Below are 8,130 nucleotides of genomic sequence, written 5' to 3'. Positions count from 1 at the left end.
TAGGGTACGTTACTTTGACACCCCTTAAGGTTTGTACAAAATTCATAAACACCCCGTATTTTTTGTAAAATTACAGTTATACGCCTTATTCAAATGTAAAACTTACACAAATACCCCTTGAAAAATATTAGATAAAAAGAAAATTTTCGTCCTATAACTTTGGTCTGAATTCATTTTGGTCCTTTATCTTTCGTAATATTAGATTTAGTCCTTTATCAATCAATTTTGCGTAAATTTGGTCTTTTAGCTTAATTTATTACTCTCCTTTTTTATAATAAAGGCTAGTAGTTCATCCTAATGTTGTAAGTGTAACATAAGCAAATATTTTTTCAATAAATCTAGACTCTTATACCATTCTAGGCAAATATTAGCTACGAGATGCAAAATGAATGAATATATATGGATTAAATTTGCTTTTGAAAAGCTGTGTAAGGGTAAAATTTTTCGAAATTGGATAAAAAAACTAAAATTAAGTAATTTTGAAAGTTATTGGACTAAAACTAAAATAGGTAAATTTAAAAGATTAAAATTAATAGCAGACAAACTTAAATGATTAAACAAATAATATTTCCAAAATATTACACCAACATCCCTCAAGGTGTAGCTGTTATTTTATAAAACAAAAAATATTATACTAACACCTCACAGGGGGTGTAGTTGTAATTTTATAAAATACGAAGATTGTTTATATAATTTGATTAACCACAAAGAGTATGAACATAATTTATCCTGTACAATATTTGGACTTAACCTCAAAGGGTGCCGACGTAAATTTTTGGTGGTGTTTTCTAATCCATAAGCAATAAGAAAATCTAAAACCTTGATACTGCACTATCTTTGTCAAAGTGTTAGCTGTAATTATGGGAATAAACAAAGACTTGAGGGCAGCTTCTTGTTGAAGGATCATCACGTTTTGATAACTCCGGGGGCGCCATTAATACCCGATGGCCCCTCCCTGCATGCCGTACTTTGTTCGTTTTCCGTAAGGCCTGATCAGTACTCACCCTCGATTTAATCTCACTCATCTTAATCAATGGAGGAAAATCTTCCTCCAGGGTTTAGGTTCCACCCCACGGATGAAGAGCTCATCACTTATTATCTGAGTAACAAAGTCTCCGACTTCGACTTCACCACAAGGGCTGTTGCTGATGTTGATCTTAATAAGTGTGAGCCGTGGGATCTCCCTGGTATGTTGAATCATCATGATTGCGATTGATTATTTTCTTGCTTCTTTCTTCTTATTATCTTTTTAAGGGAAAATTGATAGTTTGGGAGTCGGAGGATTAACGTGCATCATATTGGCAAAACTGCATTTTTTTTTCCCGACAACATAGGGGTGATTCGGGACATTCATATATTGGCAAAACTGCATTTTTTTTTTCCGACAACATAGGGGTGATATTTTCAGGACATTCAAATATGGACCGGGGAATATCACTTTAATTTTATGACAAGTTCAATACATTGCTCGTTGGAGCCTTTTTATTTTTAGAGGAATTCAATCAAGAATTGCTTATGTGATTACAAATTGGGAATTCTTTAATTTTGGATGGAAAAGTCGCATATTTTTTTGGACGTGATGATTGAAATTGCTACTTATCATATTTGTAGGATTAATGTTGACACCGCCCCTTGAAAGTTTGCAAAACACGATTCTTGAATTTATAGAAAATACAAAAGATATAAGTCGAGTACTAGTTAATATGGGCGTGCGGGAAATTGTGCGTACTTTCGTTAATATTTTGATGGAAAAGGTACATGTCAGTATTGAAGAAAGTATTAAAAGTGAAAATTTTTATAACTTATTTTAATTATTAATGAAAATCACGCAACTAAATGAGACGAATATGTTTGGATGATTGAAGAAATGCAAATATAAAGGAATGTCCTTCATGCCCAAATTCATAGATATATTTCAAAATGAATATTACTTGCAGCAAAAGCGTCAATGGGAGAAAAAGAGTGGTACTTTTTCAGCCTGAGGGACCGAAAGTACCCGACGGGGCTGAGGACGAATCGAGCGACCGAGGCAGGGTACTGGAAGACGACAGGCAAAGACAAGGAGATTTTCCGTGGGAACGTATTGGTCGGGATGAAGAAAACCCTGGTTTTCTACAGGGGTAGAGCTCCCAAGGGTGAGAAGACCAACTGGGTTATGCATGAATATCGACTCCAAAACAACCTTGCTTTCAAACCCACTAAGGTATATTAATTAACCTTCTTCGCCTATCATTTTTTTTTCTTCGTATGAATACTATATATGCATCCATCACCCCCTATTTTTGGATCTTCTATTATATTATTTTATTTAAATTATAATGCTAAGACATCAAAAATATCAAGAATTACATAATTTCATCAAATATTAGAGGGCGTATTTATAATTTTTCAAACAACAAAGAGTATTCGTAATTATATCAAACATCAAAAGAGGACGTTGTAATTTACCATTAATATTTTATCACATTATATCTTTTGATGCTGTACTAATTGTTGGGAAAATTCTTGCCCAAATTAGATTTGGCTGCACCAAACTAATAATAGAGTAAGTGTGATACACTTGCTATGTAATTGGTCACTTTCTCTAAATTGTGCACCAATTACAAGATAAATGTATTATACTTGTTATATGATTAATTCAAATTTAATCGAGTCATATCCAAATTATGATTTTCAACTCTCATCTTTGCCTTCAGCAATTGATTCTCTTCAATAACTTAGCACTTATGTACTACTCTACCAGGAGGAGTGGGTTGTTTGCAGAGTCTTCCAGAAGAGTTCGACGGTGAAGAAACCTCAACAGACACCTTCATCACCACCATCACAAGACTCTCCTTGCGACACCACCGCAATGGTTAACGAACTTGGAGACATTGAGCTACCAAATTTCGGCAGCATGGGCATGGCCCTCCCGTCATCACCCAACATCGCCCTACAAAACTACAACAGTGGCACTAACATGATGAATTGGAATGCTGCAACAGAAGCAGCAGCAGCTGTTTCCAACTCTCTTCCATCGCTGACATGGCCGTTGCTGAGCACTAATCTTTCCATGAACTCTTTGCTTCTCACAGCATTGCAGCTTAGAGGGCATCAGCCCAGAGCAGCGGCTGATAACTACTCTTTTATGCCGCAAGGGAGTGTTTCTCAGTTGGGGAACGAGTTCGTCTCGAATTTCAATATGGGGTCTAGCTCTAGGGTTCTTGATTCAGTTCCCCAGCAGCCACCATCGGAGCAACCATATGATGTGGACTCTAATATTTGGTGAAGTCTCGGAACACGTATCAAATTTAATTTCATGCAGTAGTACAGAAATGGGAAATAGGTAGGTGATGGGCAAAGTCCATTTCCTGAATAAGTACTCAAGGTGCATACATAATAATGATCACAATTGTAGGATAGTTGGAAAAAGCATGTGTAGATTCTATGTTTTTCGTATCTTAATTCGATTTAGGGGTAAGTAAGCTTCAAAAGCTACCATATGTAATCCAAATATATATGAACTCTATGATGCAAAATCTTGTATACGTGTCATATCTTTTCTAGCATGAAATGAGACAAACATCTACATATCTGGTGGAACTCAAACCCATGACCTCATTTGTTCATAGAACCTAAACTTTAGCCTCAACCACTAGGCTAAAACATTATAGATTAGAAGAGAGGCATTTTGAAAACTAGTGCAATTGTGCTTAGGTTATTATCTTTACCCATTTAATAAACTCATATCGACATCATGTTTTGGCCTATGATGCATGAACACGGACACGATATGATACAGATACGGTGACACGAAAAATATAAAAGAATTAGGACACAATACGGCACTTACACGGCTATATAATATATATTTTTATTATATATGTTCATAATTTTTTTATAAAATTAAAATATGCATATCAGGATAAAATATAAAATAGGCATGTCCTACATCTAATATATTTAACCAAATATATGACTTTAAAAACATAATTAACTAATTTTAAATATTTAATATTCAAATTAATTAAACCATCTTGACCATCTCTCAAATTTTTAGTAATTTCTTAAAATTTTTAGTTGATATAAGTGAGTTAATTCTTTTTATTTTTTTATTAGTCAAAATTAATTTTTTTCAAAAGAACAAATAGCCCAAAACTTTTAAAATTCATTATAGGTTTTGGCATTTTTTATCGGACCTAAGCATTGAGGATGAACACTAGGTCCCAAATGAGGAAAGAAGTAGAAACTAACATTGTGCAACACTGTCGAGGACGCCAGAGGGGATGTGCCTCCGCCAATTCAGGAGGGAGTTCATCCCCCTTTGGTGAAACTTGTTGTCAAGCTATAGCAAGAGGAGGTCGAGGGCCACTAAGCACCCCCCTCAATTCACTATTAATCTAGCTCAGCTGTAAAGCCTCACGCCAGTTGGTTGAGGAGGTTTCCACGGAAACAATAGCTAGAGATGTTGCTCAATATGTTGTGGAATTCATGACCACACTAAGGACCCCCCTACTTCCCTCACCAAGAGCGATATGTTCCGTACATGGTTCAAATTTGCGGTATTAGCGATAATATCAGTTGGCGTTATTCTACATCGATCACGGCATATCGAGATATTATTGGGTGATACGAAGTAAATGTGCTATACAAATTAAAAAATTCTCAAAAGATTAGTAAAATTGTATTAAAAAAAAAAGCATCACAAATTACTATACAATATTACAAATAAAAAAATTAATTTATAATATCAAACATCGATAAAATTAATTACAAAAATACTTAAAGTATACATGCAGAATCAAAAGAAAGTGGAATGCCGGTTGGGCTTCAAAATGATCGTCACCACCACCATCATCATCATCATTCCTCCTATAGTAATCATGTGAAGCAGGTGAGTAATTCTGAGTAAAAGGTGTGGTGTAAGAACCAACATTGATAACACTGGTCAGGTGTGAAGGTATTCGATAAGGAAAGTACATTACTGATTGAGATGGTAATCCATAAGGGACTTGTGGGAATACACTTTGATATGTTATATTGTAAGGAAGTTGAGGAAGTGGATGAGGTGGCATTACATGCTCTATGTTCTAGTTGTGATAGCCGCAACATTGATAGTATGTACGAGAGGATTATATACCTGAATGTCAATTACTCTCATCGATGCTATCTATAATGCTTCCATGATTTCTTATTCTAGCATTAGATCTGCCACTTTTTATACTTGTTGATGACCCTTGATAACCATGCATTTGGTGTGGTCTGTGTTCATTAATTTCGAAATTCTACATAAAGTATTGAATGTCAAGCTGCTTTCTACCATATCTTTATAATTGAGAATTCATCATATTGACTTGGATAATCCGTCAAATTGGATAGAAACCGACGTTGATTCTCAATTTGGGGGGGGGGGGTACCCGTGGTCTATGTCTTGAGTTGCATAAATTTTTATCTCCTTCAGCACATATCATGCCATGACTGTTAGGTGTACTTGTGCCCATTTTCATCTCCATCATTATCGTCGTCATCATCATCATCATCTTAAGCAATTTTGTCATCACTATCATCCTGATTGCTTGAGGAGGGTAAAATATGTTTATCCTTTCTTGAGGATGAAATTTGTATAACTTTTGTCCTTGAACATGATTAATTTGTTAGCATTTTCTTTTGACGAAACATGTTTACCTTTCCCTTTTGATGATCGTTGAATAGACTAAAAAGACAAAGAAAGCGAAGCATCATCATCTTGATTGTTTGGTACATATTGTCCTTACGCCCTTTTCATCTAACCAATCTAAATCATCTTCAGGTAGCAACGACTCTTCTACCTCCCATATATCATTATCATGAAAAATATGATTAAGATCGATTAGACTATAATAAATTCTTATGCAACTTTTCGGTTGCCAAATGTTTACGTAGTTTAGTATGAATCAATGACCAAGTACTCCAATAATTTTTCACACTCAGATGACACACATGTTGACTCAAAACCTTAACTACTATCCTCCAAAGGTTGGGTGCTTCATGACCGTAATTATACCACCATTAAGCTAAAATTATTTATATTTAGATATCACGTGAATTTTCAAGCATGGTAGATACAGAAGAATTTAGAATCATTAATACCTAGAAGTGACACAGATACTACTTGTCTCGCAAGTGGAGTTTCACATTTTCTCAATTTATCAATAAATATCCTTATCTATAATTAATAGAAGTATGGATATTCGATAAGAAGAAAATATTTTCAATATATGCTAAAATATGTAACACTTGTTACCTCATTCATTTCATTAGCTTGAACTATTAAGTCCTACTCGAGTCATTTAATCACTTCTTTGACTCCTCATCTAAACTTTCAAACACACAAGTGTTTCAATATTGAAGAATTGGATTGAAAAAATTAAATAACCTAAAAGGCAAACTAAAAATAAATTTAATAAGATTTTACTTATAAAATTAATAAACAAAGCTTAAAATTTACCTGTTGCATCCAAGTGCCTATGCAATTGTCGGTATCATCTGTCATCAATAATCTTTCAGTATTTCTCCCACTCTCTAACACTTGCTTTTATAGCCATTTTTGTTGTATCAATTGCTTCATAGATGATAGATGCACAATGTGGGCTTTTTTTATCCTAGTCGACAGCGTTTAAGGCTATCACCAAAGGCTCCATAACTGCACAATATTCTCTTGCTTTATTCCAAAATCTTTTTGTTAGTACTATCTTAGACACCCGGATGGTCTCATTTCTCCATCTTACTGTGTTTTTTAAAACCCTCCATTCATCACATGTACACAATTGTCTTAATTCCATCTAATGACGAATGAGACTTTCAAGGGCTATATATTCAGTAGCAAATGTAGTGATTCCAGATCTTAACAATTCTCTATCCATGGTATAAATTCCAGATCTTGTCATTATTACGTATGAAGCTAGTAATTCTCTTAACTTCATCCATAGTCGCCTTTATTAATCTTATCTTCTCAATATTCTCTAGCATCAAATAATGTGCCGCATAACGGGCCCATAATAAATGCTTTCTTTTCTGCATCGATATTTCTCCAGTAGCTCTAAAAGAACTTTCATTATCTGTGACAACTTGCACAACATTTTGTTTTCCAATCTCTTCAACTACTCGATCCGTCAGACCAAAAATAAAATTTATATTTATCTCTTTATTTGTACAATCGATGGATGAATGATATATCATAACTCATTCAGAATATATCATGAAATTTATGATTGGGTGTCTTGTTCTACTACTCCAACCATCACACATTATTGTGCATCAAAAAATTGGCCATTTAACTTTCAAAGTGTTAATATATTCTTCGAGTTCCTCAACCTCTTCATTCAAATATATACCATCAATTTGATAACTAGATAGCCCTTTAACTCCAAGTCCCAGAGCGATGGTGTGACACCCCTCCTAAATTACATTCAATTCCGTAATAAACTCACAAAGACATCTAACAAAATTAAGATTTTATATATACCTCAAGAGAATAAATACTTCATAAAAAACTTGGTATAACATTCTTCATTATAACATATGAAAAAGGAGAAGTGTTGTTTCTAGCTATTACATTACTTGAAATACTAATTCGGTCACAGTTTAATATTCTTGTAAATATGTAGCTAGAACTCTTGACTCAAAATGACACTGCTGGCCCACCTACAAGTCTGACAACTGACTTATGCTCTAGCTACATGAGTCACCAAGAGTTATCTCCTAAAAAATACGTGGCAAAGAATGAATTGTCAACTCAGTAAGCACAACTAATTAGCTTATATATATACACACACATATGACACGTACAACAGAAGACCAATTTCATGCAATATCACCAATCAACCAATATTCGTTATGTAATCAAAAGTGCTCAATGGCCATTGTCATGCAGAACCAATACGAGAATCGAACCCCAAGCATAACATAATATTTGACGTTATCGTTTATTTTCTTAGGGCCCTACTTAGCCAAATTGAAGTGAATCACTCAATGGCTTTTTTCGGCTATCATCATCATCATTTCAATGACAATACTTCTTTTTTTTTTTCCCCCGATACCACACAACACAAAATCGTAAGGTAAAACTATTTATCTATATAATATGCTACTTAATTGCTTACATAAAGGTAA

At 34.3% G+C, this 8,130-nt stretch overlaps 1 protein-coding gene across 1 annotated transcript; it reads left to right on the top strand.

Moving 5' to 3' along the window:
* The first annotated feature begins 870 nt into the window (after positions 1-870).
* NAC058 (NAC domain containing protein 58) lies at positions 871-3,568 on the top strand. The gene is made up of 3 exons (XM_011098692.3): positions 871-1,187; positions 1,938-2,203; positions 2,744-3,568. The coding sequence occupies exons 1-3, from the start codon at positions 1,034-1,036 to the stop codon at positions 3,266-3,268; spliced, it is 945 nt and encodes a 314-aa protein (XP_011096994.1). The 5' UTR covers positions 871-1,033; the 3' UTR covers positions 3,269-3,568.
* Positions 3,569-8,130: the final 4,562 nt, after the last annotated feature.

This window comes from Sesamum indicum, linkage group LG13 (genome assembly GCF_026168435.1).
Source record: "Sesamum indicum cultivar Baizhima isolate 11 linkage group LG13, ASM2616843v1, whole genome shotgun sequence".
Lineage (NCBI taxonomy): Eukaryota > Viridiplantae > Streptophyta > Magnoliopsida > Lamiales > Pedaliaceae > Sesamum > Sesamum indicum.
Note: the sequence above shows the minus strand (reverse complement) of the source record. Positions and strands in the feature narration are given on the sequence as shown.

Excerpts from the sequence above, each read along its gene's own strand:
- NAC058 (XM_011098692.3), top strand. The coding sequence starts at position 1,034 with ATGGAGGAAAATCTTCCTCCAGGGTTTAGGTTCCACCCCACGGATGAA. Across the intron at positions 1,188-1,937 it reads TGAGCCGTGGGATCTCCCTG|CAAAAGCGTCAATGGGAGAA; the intron begins GTATGTTGAATC and ends TATTACTTGCAG. Across the intron at positions 2,204-2,743 it reads TTGCTTTCAAACCCACTAAG|GAGGAGTGGGTTGTTTGCAG; the intron begins GTATATTAATTA and ends CTACTCTACCAG.